Here is a 16,812-nt window from a genome sequence, read left to right on the forward strand (position 1 = left end):
GGCGGACATTTGAGGGGGGCGCTTTCTGGATCTTGAGCCTGAAATACTCGCTATAAGGTACAGATCATCCAGGATGGAACAGTAATGCGAATCTTAAAATGTGACCGATATTTGATGAGCCCCACAAAGTGGAACTCTCTCGCTACCTCACTCTCTATCTCACTATTTCACAACTTCACTCTCTCTCTCTAACCCACTACCTCACTCTCGCTCTATCTCACTACCTCACTCTCTCTCTTTCTATCTCCCTAACTCACTTTCACTCTCTTTCACTACCTCACTCTCTCTCTATCTCACTACATCACAACCTCACTCTCTGTTTCTATCTCACTACCTCAGAACATCCCTCTCCCTCACTACCTCACTCTTTCACTACCTCACTCTCTCGGTCTCTCACTACCCCACTCTCTATCTACCTCACTCTCTCTCTCACTACCTCACTCTCGCTCTAACTACCTCACTCTCGCTCTATTTCACTACCTCACTCTCTCTCTCTATCTCACTACCTCACACTTTCTCTATTAATGCAATAGGTCTCACATATGCAAGCAATTAAGCTATTGCCAATATAAATGACAATGCCATTTATTTAGGGATACAAAAAAAAAATAATAATGAGCAATGCCAATAGCTCTTCCTATAATATTGCCGAGACCATTGCATTGTAAATGCTTGTTTAAATGTTTGGACCTAGATACATCAGATGTGGATGTACTAGGAACTTTTGGTTCAGTCCTTAAAGCAATACATGAGATACTTTCAGTTAAGATAAAAACAACTGAAACCAAAACGGCAGGATGGTTCAACCACAAATGTACAGCAGCACTCTCAAAATTAAAATTAGCTCTGAAAATCCCCAATAGGGTACCTCAAGAAATAGTAAACCTTAGGAGAGAGTACAACGTAGCACTAATGGATAGGAAGAGTGAGTTAAAACAGACATTGTGGGATCAACTACATAAAAGTTGCCAGCTTAAAAATAGCGCAGCTTTCTGGGCTATAGTTAAATCACCATTTCTTAGTGAAGGTAATACGGAACCAAGCCTGGATGTCGCAATTGAGGAGTCAACCTGGGTGAGTCACTTCTCGAAAATTTTTGAGAAAGGCACACGGGATGAAGGCATCGAGGAAAACATCACCTTGGCACTACCTAGGGTTTTTTACCCCATTGCACTAGAGATTAACATAGAGGAAGTACGCTTAGCCCTCAGAGCTAGCAAAAATGGGAAAGCCCCGGGCCCTGACAGGGTACCTATTGACTTATTAAGTCAAATATGGACCTTTGGGCCCCAGTGTTAACTAGGGTAGTAAACTCAGCCTGTAAGGTGGGCCTGTTAGACTCTTGGTCTAAATCTGTCATGGTTCCCATTTTAAAAAAGGGAAACCGTGAAGATGCATCCTGCTATCGACCAATCTCACTGCTGGACTCACTGGGGAAAGTGGCAGGGAGGATCATTCTAGCCCGCCTCCAGCAGTGGGCGGACGATCACGGGATCCTCTCGGATCTCCAATATGGGTTCCGGGAGGGCCTTGGAACTGTCGAACAGGCGCTAAATCTGACATTGATACTTGGTAAATATGTATGTGAAAAAGCGGGCAGCATATACATGGCATATGTAGATCTGTCAGCAGCCTTTTACTGCGTGTCCCATGCCAAACTTTGGTCCATGCTGCTTGTTATGGGGGTTGATATCCCACTGGTAAACTTCCTACGGGAATTATATTCAAACGCGTCTGCCAGGGTAAGATTTGGGACAAAGGGCGAGCTATCGGCGCCGTTTGGGGTGGAGAGAGGAGTACGACAGGGTTGTGTCCTGGCTCCCTTCCTTTTTACACTCTATAATAATGGCCTAGAGAGTGCCATGTTGGAAGGGAGCCAGGACCTCCCACGTATAAAACATTGGTTGATCCCCGCTCTACTCTATGAGAACAACGCAGTGATACTCGCCCGCACCCCCTTAGAGCTCCAGCATGCACTGTGTAGATATTCCAAATACATGGGCAACCTGGACCTGCGCATAAACATAAAAAAGACCTTTGTTATGAACGCAGGCCCAAGAGGAAAAAGGGCAAGGGACATATATTTAAACAATGAGAAGGTATCCACAACGACCCAATACCCATATTTAGGAATAATAATAGACCAAAAGTTAAACTGGAAACCAGCAATAGAATCGAGAAAGTTACATCTAATATAGCTCTTGTAAAGTTTTCCAAAAAATTAGAAAAGAGACCCCCAGTTGAGCTTACATAGATTTATAGAGCCAAGTGCCAATCAGTAGCTCTGTATGAGGCAGGAGTGTGGGGATATGCGGATACAAATAATTTACAAAAGGCGGAAAATGCTTTTATACGTTTTCTCCTAGTGGTACCGAGGAGCATATCAACTTTTGTGTGCCATACGGAATTGGGGCTATCATATTTATCAGATTTAGCCACGATACAGCCGTTGCTTTTATGGCATTGTGTCTGGAAAACAGATGAAAATGACCTTACCAAACATATCATACTAGATAGCATGGCCTTGGACCATGCAAATGAAATCACCTGGTTGTCCTACATAAAAAGGTTTTTTAAAGACCTAGGTCTGGAGAATTTCTATCTGGAACCAACTACCATCAGGTCTATAACAAGGAAGAAACTAAGAGACCTTTCACTTGCATACTTAGAAGAATTACGGCTAACTAATGAAGCCCATAAATCATCGGTTCAACATTGTTTATCCGTACAAACTACCCTCTCAATCCAGCCTTACCTAACCCATAATTTCACAATTTTTGAAAGATTTCTTCTAATTAGGTTTAGATTGAATACTTTCCATCGTTTAGTCTCTTTCCCTACAAGAAATAACTGGGACTTAGAGTTACCACCTTGTCCGTGTGATGAGTCTTCCAATCAGGCAACCATACATACACTCTTCTTTTGCAAATATTATAGCGGACACAGGAAAATCTGGTTGGTTCCCTTATTAAAAGAAATTGGCTGCAGGCGCTGCCGTCCTGCTCTGCTAGTATTGCAGTTCCTGAGTAATGAATGGTCATCTAAGAATATAGTAAAATTCCTGAAATGTATTTTTCGTCACCGTTTTAACCTGTAAATTGTATGAAAACCACCTGTCCTGGCAAAAGGCATCCATCATGTACTATCATTTTAAATGTATTAATATGCCAGACCTTAAAAAGAGTATAACTTTGCTCCATTTTTAGTTAAAAACAAAGGGTTTTCCCTTTTTTAACTAGTAACTGTTTTTATCCTGCAAAGAACAGAATGCAATGAAATGGTTACTTGAGTTTATAATGAAATGTTTTATCTGAAATGCTTTTATGGTTTTTTATCCGTTAAAAACCGAATTAAAAAATAAGCAAACAAGCATAAACTTGATACACCCTTTTCCAAATTGAAAATAGGAGAGGGATGCACCTTTCACAACCCTTCCTGTTTTTAGTTTGGAGAGAGTTGCACATGCTCTCTTTAGGAGTCAAAAAAAGGGTTGCTGTGCATTGTCACAAGCATTGGTAAATGCATTATGTTTCAACTATGTGATTAATAATAAGCTATTTTTGTTGTAAGTTGTAGCTAGCGGAGCAGTACAGTATAAGTTACAGAAAGTCTGTTAAAGTTTTATGACTTGTTTATGTACAAAAAGACAATATATTGTTTTGATACTAGTGGTATATTGCGCAGTGGCGTAACAAAAGATAATGGGGCCCCCCTGCAATGTATATGGGGGGACCGCTTCAGATTTAATCCAGAGCTCTAAGGCCTGAGTACTGTGCTGAGGTGGCCCCCTGCAGCTCGAGCCCACACCGCTGGGGCTGCAGGTGCCTGTGTTACACCCCTGATATTGCAGGTAAGTAATAGCAAAACTTTGAAAAATGAAAAAGAGAAATAGTGGAATCAATTGATGTAATAGCAATATTATGGATTTAGAGGAGTTATGACAACGTTTGGCCCTAGTGACACTGCACCTGCTGCACGATTCAAATTATGACCCTATTGACTGTAAGGTAACTGCGCTTGTGACTGCTGTTTAGTAGTAAAAAAATGCAATATTTGGTGTGCAGAGGGGTTCTTAAAGCTTTGGGCCCCGGTGTCATTGCACCAGCATTGAAATCATGACCCTGGTCCCTGCAAAGTAACTGCACTTGTGACTGATTATTTAGCCTCTTCCATGTGTTGCACGCCCCCCGGGGGCCGTCCGATTTGCTCACTCATAGAATTCGCCATGAGCGGTTAGTAGTTAAAGTTTGCAATATTTGCTGTTCATAGGAGTTCTGGCAACTTTTGGCCCGATGGCACTGCACCTGCAGCACCATTGAAATGATGGCCCTAGTGCCTACTAGATAACTGCACTTGTTTAGCAGTAAAATATTGCATAGCACCTTCTCCACCCTTAAAATCAAGCCTCTTTTAACTGCAAGATAACTGCAATTGTGTCTGCCTGTATAGTGGTAAAATATAGCAATATTAGCAGGAGCGGCTCCTCCTCTAATGCAGAGGAGCGTCACCCCTCTGCTCTCCGAGCAGTGGAAAAATGGAAAATAAAATGATAAGAATGCAACACTATTATAATTTTTTTTTTTTTACTTGTGTGGCTTAGTTGTTTCCTGCGCTGGGCTCTATGATGCCAGAGCATTGCAGGGGGAGGAGTGGTGACTCTCTTCACATGACATTTTGGCCAGCTGTCTCGGGCTGGTAATAACAGTCATTCACACTTGCCATGTTCTCCACCCAGGTTGCATTACAGCCTGGGTGGAAATATGCCCACGCTCCCAGTCTCTGCCTGAGCTCTGAACCACAGCGTTCAGACCAATCGCAACGCTGCATTTTGAGTGGCTTAGGGGAGCCTGGGGGCCCAGGTGCTTCCGGCTGCCGGGACTCCAGACAGAAAGAAGACAAGAAGAAGAGGACAGTAGAGAGGTAAGTGTTTAAAAAAAGAAATCCTTTTAATTTCCCCCACCACCCCCGTCCTCCCTGCCCCACCCCCGTCCAGTAGTAGCTGCTAATGAATATTAGGTGTTTAGTGGAGTGCCTAGAGCTTTTGGTCCTGGTGCTCCTGCATCATTCAAATCATGACCCTAGTTCCTGCTAGATAAATGCACTTGTGACGTTCTTGTTCAGTAGTAAAATTTAGCAATAATCTGGGTTTAATGGGATCCCAAGAGCTTTTGGCCCTGTGCCACTGCACCTGCTACACCATTCAAATCAGATCACTTTTAACTGCAAGGTACTACAATTGTGACTGCTTGTTTAGTAGTCAAATATAGCAATATTATGTGTTTAGAGGAGTTCTGACAACTTTTGAGCCTGGTGCTGCTGCACCATTCAAATCAGGACCCTGTTGTCTGCAAGGTAACTGCGCTTGTGGCTGCCTGTTTCATAGTAAAATAGCTCTTGTTTATTAACTTTATTATTAACGTGCAATGTTTATTACAACAGTTAGAATTTGATCATAATGGCCAAATTGATTATGTTGAAAAATTCATCTGATGATGCCTACAAAGTGCAAAGAAAGGTACTGAGGCATGAATAAGAAATACCAAAAATGTTCCAAGGCTAAAGCATTTTCTTTACACAACTAAGTAATAAAAAGCAAGCATTGCAGCATACTGCTAGAAGCTGTCTACCTCTGTAGGAAGAGATCATATCTTGACAGTGAATGGAGCTTACACAGTATGAACAGCTTTAGTAGAAGTATCGTAAGTGCGTGCAGCCAGGGGAAGTTAACAAAAAACAAGTTCCACACAAACGCGATAAGAGCCCCCTTTAAAGATACATTTTATTGTTTTATGTTTCACCTGCAAGCGCTGTGCAGGTAAAATATAAAAAGGCCCTTTATGGTTAAAACTGTGATTTCTTTTTTTTAAACACAAGGATTTGCAACATCAAAATGAGTTAGTGAATTTCCTTTTGCATATTTTTCTTTTTTTTACTTTTGGCACTCAAAGATCGTGCATCAGTTGCCCAGCTGTTGCTCCCTCCAGGTGTTTGCTTGTCCCTTTCTCTTGCTCTCTTGCTCATTTTGCTGCCTCTGGAAGATACCCTCACTACTCTCTCTTTGCCCTATTATCCCTGTTATTTTCTTCACATGTTGGCTCTCTCCTCTGCCCACATTCCAGCTCTGTGACTCCTCCTCACTCTAGTTTCTCCCCCTTCCCAACTCTCGCTCATGTCTCTCCACCACCCCTAGCTCATCGAATGTCCATACATTTCTTTTTAACAAGCTATATCTTCTAGGTCAAGCCCACTAGACTGCACAAGCTGTTGCATAAGACCTGTTATGGGCGTACAGAGTACATACAGAAGCCTACAGCCCACCTATTGCTTGTCATTGGTTGGACTTTATTTTTTATTATTTGCTTGATCATTTTTCAATGGCTTTCCTTGTTCCAGCTTGTTGATCTTATGTTTGTCCCTCCCCTGGAGCTTGGCCTCTTTTACATCTCTCTGATTGGCAAACTTCTATCCTTCCACTGCTCACTTTTAGGAAACCGTTTTTTCATTTTGATTCCGCACTCCACCAGACTGTGTGTGTTTATCAGATCTCTTCTTTTCTGCCTGTGTCCTCTACCCACAAATGCTGCCCCCTGTGCTCCATTTTCCTCTCTCATGTAATTCTCCTCCTCTCCCCCTGGACTCTATGTTGTTCTCTCCTCATGTTGCTCTTATTTTTGTGTAAGGTTTGTTCTCTCATGTACTTTTCCCCTCCCTGTGCTCTTCTGTATCATGAGGCTTATGTTCTTCTCTCTATGTGTTTCTCCCCATGGCCTGTGCTGCTCTCATTCTCCTGCAATGCTTTTCCCCTTCTAACTCACCCCCTTCTTCCCCATCCGCTCCTCCATTTTTACACCCCAAAATCTGTTACCCACCACCTTGGATCTGCAAATTAAACATTAAAGTAAATGGTCCCCGAGTAATTTCATCATTGCACTCATACATTCTGGCACATGCATGCAGATATGTTATCATACATGTGCCTTCCTGTGGATTCACGACTACAAGCAGTGGGTCAATCATTGCACTTTAGGAAAAATTGATGATCCTGAATGACATCAGGAAAAAAAATCCCAACGCGGTAGGGCTTCGTTAAAAGGAATTGGCAATGCCAATAGGAGCCAAAGATGAGACCTATTGTCTTTATCAATACTTTTGTTTGCACTCGTGTCTCTGTTCTAAAGTTCATATAACTAGTTTTTATGAGCAGGGATAGCCAGTATCATGTGGTCACATTTAGGCCCAAGTAGGTACACCACAATTTTACATGCTCACTTTTAAAAGTTCTTGAGTTAATGTTTTCAACCTGCACACCTTATTTAGATGTTAATCCCTGTGGTTCAATGCGTGCTGCTTCGTTTATGGGATCTGCCACTGTCCCTTGAGAAGAAATCACTGAAATGAGTATGGAGAAAACTCCATACCCAATGGAAGCGACAGCCAATAGCCCCTAAGGTTTCAACAAAATAGTTAATCTACTGTACTTGAGATTCACATATAATATATGACAAGAATCAAATAGGTCATTGAATATCTCCAATTGTATTCATAAACAATCATTAGTAAATCCTAAATGAGATGGTGTGATACATTATTAAGAAATCAAATCAACACAGTACAATTAGTCAATGACTGATGAATCACACAATTATAGCGACCCTAATGCATTTTGGGCAGCACCCTTTTTCAGTGGGATAATTTAGGATGCAAATAAAATCTTCAGTGGCCTCCTTGTGTGTACGATAACTGTCGTACACCTAGGCAAAAGGCGCCCAGGTCTCCCTCAGTCACGTGTTGCGAGTGAGTGATTATAAGTCAATCTAGCAAAATTTGTGTACAATGCATCTCATGATAATTCCGCGCTTCAAGCAAGGAGTTATCATGAGTCGCATCGTACACAGATTCTGCTAGGTTGACTTATAATCACTCACTCGCGCCACTTTTTAAAGTTACCCTTTGTTCTTCAATGCTGACATTTGCCACATATTTGCTTCTTTGTGCAGGATTTTATTCTCTGAAATGGATTTGCTTACATTTACATTTCTTCATAGGTATATTATCAAGTGCTTTGAACATTCTGTACAAGGCCTAAGTTCTCTGTGCAAAATGCTGTTGTTTGTTATTGTCCACTGTTCAACAGAGCTATCACGAAAGAATCAACAAATAGCAATAGTGATTACGAGTATAGTTTTTTATTAACAATATCACTCCTTTGTTAAGAGAGAGGATCATTTTGTTGATGCTGTTGTAGTTGCCCGATGCTGGAATTCAAGCTTAGCTAATTCCTATTCAACTCCTGTGAGGAGCGATGCCCAGTTCTTAACCAAGGCGAACACCATGATGACAGTTACCCACAGGTAACGGGGAGATAGAGCACCCTCCAGAGATTCTGGCTGATTCATCCACCCTAGACACACTAGGATAGGTAGCGCTAGATAGGAGCACAAAATATAATACTACTGATATGCAAGCATATATCTTATGTAACAGCACAATTGTTGAATTGTTTATTTTCGTTACCATTTTTGTGATGCTGATTACTTTGCTATGTTTCCTTCTATTAATAATTGCAGTGCACATGTCTTACGCAAAAACCATTGTGCTTCACTTGATAGTGAAATGCCATGTTGTGTATTTTATTTGGACCTCTTTGGGTAAGCATGAATTACCAAATGAAAGGGTTCTAGATCTGTTTCCATGATTTCCTTGGGGAGTCAGGGTTGTCATGTTCTGAAGCTACACATTCCACTTGTTAACTTGCCATGGTTAGGGGTACAGATGGAGCACTGTGAGCTATCAGAACTAAGGTCACATATCCTGATAGTGTTCGTAAAATCAGTCTTGCACAGTTTTGATGTTTATGTTGTCCAACAAATGCACAGTATTACTTGGAAAGTATGAACCATACAACACAAGCTAATAACCATGCTAAATTGACCATTACAAAAACCTCAATTAAAAATAACAAGAGCTCCAGCTGTGCTGTGAGCAGTAGTTTATAGCAGCTGCTGAACCACGAGTCTGGCATCCTACCACAGGAGGAGGATAAGCATTTATTTATTTTCTTTCTTTTTTGGGTGCTGGACCCTAGTCCTGCCTCATGCTTACTCGAGGTTTCAAGACAACTTGCTCCACCCACTTGTACCATACCCAAAGCGATGTGTTTGGTGTATTTAATGCCCATATTGACACAGATGCCTAGCACGCCAAAGGCAAGCCTGCCTTTGCCCGACCTCGCATTGTCTGGCCACAGGTAAGTACACGTATGATCCTTGCCGCCACACTTATCCACTCAGTAGTCTTTCCTTCTTGCACTACAACACTCCTGTCTTCCTGCACATTTCTTATGCCTCTATTGCAAGGCTCTATACTCAAGCCAAATACGTACCCAGCCTCACCTGCTATGCTCAATCACTGGGGGGGCCACCCTTGCCATCTCTCTGCCATTATTTCCGCTCTCACATGTGCACTCGCCAATTAGAACTTGTTGGTTAAAACACATTATGGAGGTTCATGACCTCATACTCATTCACAGTCTGGACATTATTTTTTAAAAGAGGCCTGGTTGAAAGACCACTCAGCTCCAAATATAACTCAGGCTGATTTGTCAGAATACAAATTCACACTCCATATCATTCCTTCAGTCCTAAAAAAGAGGGGGGGGGCTTGATTTTGAATAGCCTTTTCTCAGTATATCTATCAGCCTTAAATGCACCACCAAAGCAGTGCTGATTATTGGACCCCCAGGCCCTTTGCATTGCTTTCTTACATCTCTCCTTGATTTATAAGTATCTGTTTGAAAACTGATAATTCAATAGTTTTGGTAGACTTTCATTTGCAGACAGTCAAACTTCCAGCTCATGACACTCCAAAGTAAATGGACTCTTCCTCAGTTTTACTAAGTTGGAGATAGGACCTACCCATCCCCCCGGCCACATATTTAACCATATTCATGTAAAGTACAGTCGGGTACAGTTCAATTTCACACTTGAAGTAACCTGGTCAAACTATACATTTGTACAATTTAGAATCTCTCTGCCCTCCCTAAACTTCCTACCACTCCTACCCAAGGTTCTCTTGTGCTGAGCAGGGCATGCAGTGTCTTGCCACATCACTTGATTCCTCCTTTCCTACTCTGAACACAGACATTAATACCAGCAGTGATGCGTTCAGTCATTGGCTTACAAACACGCTAGACGCCACCTTTCCCTTGAAAGTTGCTGTCTGGACTGGACAGGCCTTTTATTCGACTGGTCTTTTCCACGGTGGGCTGGAGCCCTTGGAGGTTATTTTGAAAGTCCAGGGTGGACACTCTTACCATATTGCCACTGCAATAACTCTGTTGTACGATACCTAGACTCACCCTACACGACTCCTTTGAGTTACGCCTTGGAGGCTTACCTACGCCTACCCGGACAGTCAAGGAGGCTTTAGCTGAGGACATCTTTATGTTGCAGAAATGGTCTCTGAAAGACTGGCTACCATGGACTTTTAGCTTATCCCTTGGAGAAAATTGATTAGGTCAGCGGATTAGGCTTTCTAGAAGGCTCGACCTACTAGGATCTTAGATAAAATCACTTTCAAAATAAAATGTGTGGGAAGACAAGAACACTTACCATAATTATAAGATACGAAATACATGTAAAACGTAAGTGACTGGGCAAACTTTCCTCCAAAGATTGTGTGCTCCTTTTCTTTTCTGGTTTCGCATTGCTTTTAGTAGAAATATAGAAAATATGTTCTTAATTTAGCATACACCCTTTGTAATTCAGACACACCATTCCGTGCTTTCCACTAATATCTTGTACTTTTTCTCTCTCCATTGAAGGAAGTTTAATTGACGAAAGTATAGAGACTGATGGAAGCATCTGTGGTAGTGATTCTACATTCTATCGCCAAACAGAAGGTAAATGCATTTTGTAATATGTGTTGTGACAACAATTACATCGGTCAATGAATGAAAAATGCATCTATGCAAGAGAGTTAGTATGAGGAATGCAACACTATTTTGTTCCTGCCATCTTCGACTAGTGCAAGGGGATGTGAAGAAAAGAACCTTTCCACCCAATCCCCAGTTTTTTAACTTAGGTTCCTTAAGATTACCATCATATTCTACAAATTTGAGCTGACAGGGCTGGCTTTAGGGTGGTGCAACCAGTGCAGCTGCACCTGGTGCTGTGCTTGGTTGGCATTGTGTTTAGAAATAGCCTGCAGGCTTAAAAGCATCTTCTGCAGAGTTCTTTGTGTATCTAGCAGTTTTCAAGCAACAAACAAAATGTCAAGATAACTGGTAATTAATGTTCCTGCTGGAGGGAAATCTTGCCTAGTGGCACATTTGACTCATCATAACGTAGCACAGAGGGTTAATATTTCTGCTGCAAAAAATGTGCACCCTGCAGATCACAGAACTGTATTTTATGTGGATAGCTCAGCGAGTGGCTGCTTTTGTCACAACGATCCCTTTGTTACTTGTTGTTCAAAAATTACATTCCTAATATACAGTGATCTGGGAACTCTCATCAAAAAGCTGCATACAAACATTGAGGTGTAGGTTTGAATGTTATGTTTTTTTCCCTGTCTTCATTATCCTAATGTTGCTAAAAAGAGTTAGTTTGGGTAGAAATCAAACCACTGTGGTATGTTTTAAATCCTGAGTTTGTGCTTCTCTATACCAAATATTTCTAAAATATACTGCCTACTGGTATAATTGATGATAAGATTCCTACACCTTATAATCCAAATTGTTTGAAGTAACATTTCCTACAGACTGACGTACGCACATATGAGTCATTGTGTGTGTATAATGTATGTGTGATGTAATGTACTCCACCACTCTCCACTGGTATGCATTTCTACCATAATACATACAACCCCCATAGGTGAGGCAAGTTTGTGTTATGCGCAACATTGACCCTATATAATAGACTTCATGGTTAGCTGAGTTCATGGTGATTATCAACCACAGATAAAAGGGTAACCAGTACTGCTCATGATGATCAAACTGCTCAGGGAAACTAAGTTCCTTCAGATACTCAATCCCTTCTATATAACTAATGCCCTACTATGATCACTCTGTACATGTATCAAACCCCCCACAGTCACTGAACCAACAGTGAGAAGTTAAGTTGATATGAGTAGAAAAGTGTATTGTGTAAACAGTGTTTACTGTATGGAGAGAGTTCAATCTGTACTTCACTGTTTGCAGACAGTGAAAAGTCTATGAACAATTCACCACAGAGTATTAAAAAGTACAGACCTGGGCGTAGTTCGCGGAGTTTTGCTAAGCGCAACTCCGCGTAGTTACAGAAAAACAAAGTGAAGTTCTGCGAGTAGCGGACTGCAGTTTGTGCTGGTATTCCTGCCGCTCAGGTAGAAGTTCTACCCAAGCGGCAGCTCGCGCTCGTGAACTTACTGTTCTCGATCGCGAACGAGGAATTTTTTTTTGCCCTGTTGAAAACTTTTTCTGCACAGCCAAAATACGTGTGTGGAACATGCTGAACACTTATCATCACCTGTCATCTGCACACAGGGTTACTCTTCAATAAAAATATTTATAAAGTTTTCAATACCTCTACACAGCCATAATCCCTTAGGAGCACATGAGTTTTATAAACACATCCATTAGCTGGATAGAGTCTTTAGACAATTATGTATTAAAATAATATGGTAGTTATCCCCCACTATGTAAACTATAAAACATGCTAATACACTCATTGGATGATGTCATAATTTATGTAATTTGAGATGTCATCAGTGATGTCATAAATAATATCATAGAACATGTCATGAGTGTTGTAATATGTAAGGTCATAAGCAGTGCTAGTCTTTATAGGTCCCAAGGACCCCTCCACTCGCCTTCTTGTGCCCTGGGTACCCTATCCCTGAAATAGAAATCTATGGGGAGTGGGGCATGTATCCCCCTCCCGGACCTTAATAGGCCGGGTGTCTCCATTCCCGGGAGCCACATACAATTAATATGGTCAGGGGGCTGCATGGACCACCCTGTCAAGCCTTTTTGGGTACTGCAGCCCACCACCTCCCGGGTTCAAAATCTAATGGGACGGTGGCATGCAGCACCCCTCCTGGAGCCCTAATAGGCCCTGGGGATCCCATCCCCTTTGGTCAAATACCCGTCTCCCTGAGCTTTTTCTGTCCCAGGGACTCTAAATTAAAAAGCACTCTTCAAGCCTATTGTGGCCGCGGGGACCCCATCCCCAGGGCTGTCTGTTTTTTTGGGAGGGCGGTCCACACAGCCCCCCTCGTTGTGACTATTTTTGCCATTATTTTTAGGCGGCTGTCCTGGTACTCATCCGGGTCATCCACCACGCACAGCGTTGGGGACCGTGGTGAAGCCCCTGGGTCCCTATGGCCCCAGCAATCTCCTTGCATGGTGCAAAAGCCGGCATTGCTCCTGCCTAGAGGGAGCTGCTATTTATGCTGTTCCCTTTGGGTAGGAGCAATATGTGTTCTGTTTCCTTGCCTGCATCAGTGTGGGAGAGGGAAATAGAACACCAGCCTGCTCCCCAATGTGGAGCTTGCGAGAACCAGCTCAGTTGTTTACCACTCCAGGTATTTTTTACTAATCCGAAGCTATTATACTGTGCCTGGAGTTGTAAAAAAGGTTTTTGTCATTTTCAGCTCATCGTAGATGACACTTGATAATCTTATGCCTAAAAGTGTGTTGTAAAAATGCTAAAGGCTTTGTCACTTTTCAGCTTAGCATAAATGGCACTTTTCTAATTCTATGCTTAGAAATACTGCTACAAACACAGACTTTTGAGCTAAGCAGATCTTGAGTGTTGGTTGTGTTGCAGATTGTTCCATACAAAAGAGTTGCTCTCTACCTAAAACTTGGAAACTACCCAGGTGTTCATTTTTGTGCAGAATTTATGCAACACACTGTGCCAAATGGGAGCATACATGTGTCTCTACCCACGCAGGCAGGGAAACTACTGTGTCCTGGGGTCAGCTCCCAAGGATACAGTAACTGAGCTGGGCCTGGGGGATGGATTCCGGAGCCTTGAAATGCTCAGGGAGGAGTCCAGCACCACATCCTCTGTTTTAGTTTGAGTAACGTCCTGGAGGATGAGGTCACCAGGCCCTTCTCTCCTTTTCTTTACATTTTGGCCCTGGGCGTTGGTGGCTCTGGGGCCTAAGAAAGCTCCGGGAGGGGGGCCACATGCCCCTTTCCATTTATTTAATTACTCAGCCCCATGGATAGGGTCCCTGATGCCTTTCGAGGCTTGGAACGGGGCTGTGTGGCCCACCTCCTCTTTTTTTTTACAAATTCAGCCCCTGGGATGAGGTCCTTGGGACTGCCCTATCTGCTTAATTGATATATGTGTACCCCTGGGATGGGGTCACCAGGGCACAAAATAGGGTGGGAAGGGGAGCTCTACTGATAAAAAAAAATGAGGCCCCCATTTTTTTTAGTTTTAATTTTGCCATGATCCAGCGGGATTCCTTTGAGATGGCATAAAAAAACGGCGGTGCTTTTTTATTGTAGCCCATGAGGGTCGCTAGGTGGGGAAGGGTATGTCTACCCTGTCCCCTTATATATTTTATCTTCTTTTTACTTGAAAACATGGGACGGAGTCACCGAGTCCTGTAATGGCTGCCAGCAAATTTTTTTTCATGAGTAGTTAGGTGAATATGTCACTGACAACATTAGCCGCTTCGCTGCGGCTGGAATTCCCCTGCGTCGCTGAGGCCCCGGGCCGTCCTCCGCACACGCCCACCGTGACGTCAGACGGCCGGGGGATCTCCGACGCACAGAAGAAGTTAAAGTTTTGAACTAAAATAACCACAGAAATTCACCACATATAGTTAGCAGAGCTAGATAGAACGTAGGCTCCCAACTTGCATTGCTTCTGACCTCACATATTACATCACTCATGACATGTTCTGTGTTGTTTTTTAGTTCAAAACGTTAATGGCATTAATGTTGTCACTGAAATATTCACCTAACTATAACATTTCTATAACATTTTGTTTTTCTTAAACCAAAAACAGATCTTTTCATCACATCTAACTATACCTTTACCATTTTTTTTCAGTGAATTTCTTGGGTTTTTTTTAACGTAAAGTAATATTTTATTACCATATGTGAAGCCACCCCCTGCAGTGCAAACTATAGGCTGTGCGAGTTGGGGGTTAGCCACAGGACTGTACATTTTTTTAAAGGTAGGGGACCCCAACCCACATTTAGTGTAATTAAAAGAGGGGAGGGCAATGTGTTCCCCTCCTGAGCATTCTTAGGCCCAAGGGGCCCCATCCCCTAGGGCCTTTTTTCAATGAAAGGGCTTTTGGAAGTTCACGTCCTCCTCCCCAAGCCATGTTGAGCCCTGGACACCCTATCCCCCAGGGCACTTTTTTAAAATTAAAGGAATGGTGGAGTGCACCACTAACTGAGCCTTCTTAGTCCCAAGGGACCCCATCCCCTAAGACCCAAAAAATATCAACATCCAGTGGGGCCACGCAGCCCCCCTCCCTGAGCCTCTAAAAGCCCTGGGTAGCCCACCCTGGGGGCCAAACGTATAAAAAAATGTGGAGGCGAGACACAAGCCCCACCCGAGCCGTTCTCATCCCTGGGGATCCCATCCCCCAGGGCCTGCACTACTAAAAGTGGGTGCTCTGGTACCCACCTAGAGTACCCACCATACAGGTAGGGCCCTCATGGGCCCAAAGGTTTCCAACATGCAGCTGGAGCTGGCATTACTCCTGCCTGGAGCCTCCAGGCGAGACAATATTTTGATCTGTTTCCCTACACGCACCAGGGAAACAGATCAAATGTCTGCTCCCAGAAAGCAGGAGTATTTTCAAAGTCACTGCCAGATTGGAGCAGAGTCTGTGTTTGCTCTTGCTTTGTAAAAGTGTAAAAAATGCTCCTGCCAAGTGAGAGCAGACACAGTTGTCTCTGTCCACGCCCATGCTGGCAGGGAAACTGGTATGTTCTGGGGGTGGCCTTCCCATGACATAGCATTTGAGCTGGCCTAGGGAAATGAGGTCTCATCCCCTATTTACAGTAATTTCGGCCCAAGGGTGGGCTCCAGGAGAGGCGCATTTTGGTCATGCGCATGAATTTTTCCCATACCACTAGTTTGAAAGCATCCCTCGACACCAACCCATTAGATGCCTTCCCATTATTTTCCGCAAAGTAGTGCTACTCCATCTCATCATGGATAGCTGGATCATGCAAGAGGAAGGGGGTGTGAGTCTCCCCATGAGGACTCAGGGTGTGGCCCTACCCCAATGCAATGTGAAGTTAAGGAGATTATGGTCCAACAGGGTGTGTCTCATGTACTGAGTTGAACCAATCCACACTGCAGCATCCAAGGTAGAGTAGATCAAATCTATGCCGATGTGCAGCAGGTGTACCCCCAAGTAAAATGAGTATTTCTGGTCTAACAGATGCTGAACCCAACAAATCTCTGTCAGCAGCGAGTTCTTAGCCCATTGGGTCAAATAGCTCATCACCACTATCAATTGTGCCCCAGCCAGTGGCAAAAAAGATTTATTGTGCTTCAAATTAGGAACACTGTTAAAATCAACACCCCATATACATGGCCCCTGGGGACTAGAGAGCAGTGATGTTGTAAGAGTAGTCAGAAAATCGATCACGTTTACATTCAGGGCTTATATTGCAGCCACACTAATCAATTCACCATTCAGGAGGCCCTCCAGCACTACATATCTGCCCTCTGTATCGATGTTGGTCCATATAGGTGTAAGAAGAATCCACTACGGTGCATTGCCACTCTTCAGCACCTTGCCCAATTCAACTGATGACGTGTTTCTTGCAGTCATGCTACGTGGATC

At 43.0% G+C, this 16,812-nt stretch overlaps 1 protein-coding gene across 1 annotated transcript in view; it reads left to right on the forward strand.

Annotated features, from left to right (window-relative positions):
• The window catches only part of MYRIP (myosin VIIA and Rab interacting protein), a 1,654,117-nt gene that overhangs the window by 1,129,669 nt on the left and 507,636 nt on the right, over positions 1 to 16,812 (forward strand). Inside the window, exon 5 of the mRNA XM_086941723.1 lies at positions 10,823 to 10,900. Within this exon, the coding sequence (XP_086797849.1) occupies positions 10,823 to 10,900 (78 nt within the window). The remainder of the gene's footprint in view (positions 1 to 10,822; positions 10,901 to 16,812) is intronic.

This window comes from Lissotriton vulgaris, chromosome 10 (assembly GCF_964263255.1).
Source record: "Lissotriton vulgaris chromosome 10, aLisVul1.2, whole genome shotgun sequence".
Lineage (NCBI taxonomy): Eukaryota > Metazoa > Chordata > Amphibia > Caudata > Salamandridae > Lissotriton > Lissotriton vulgaris.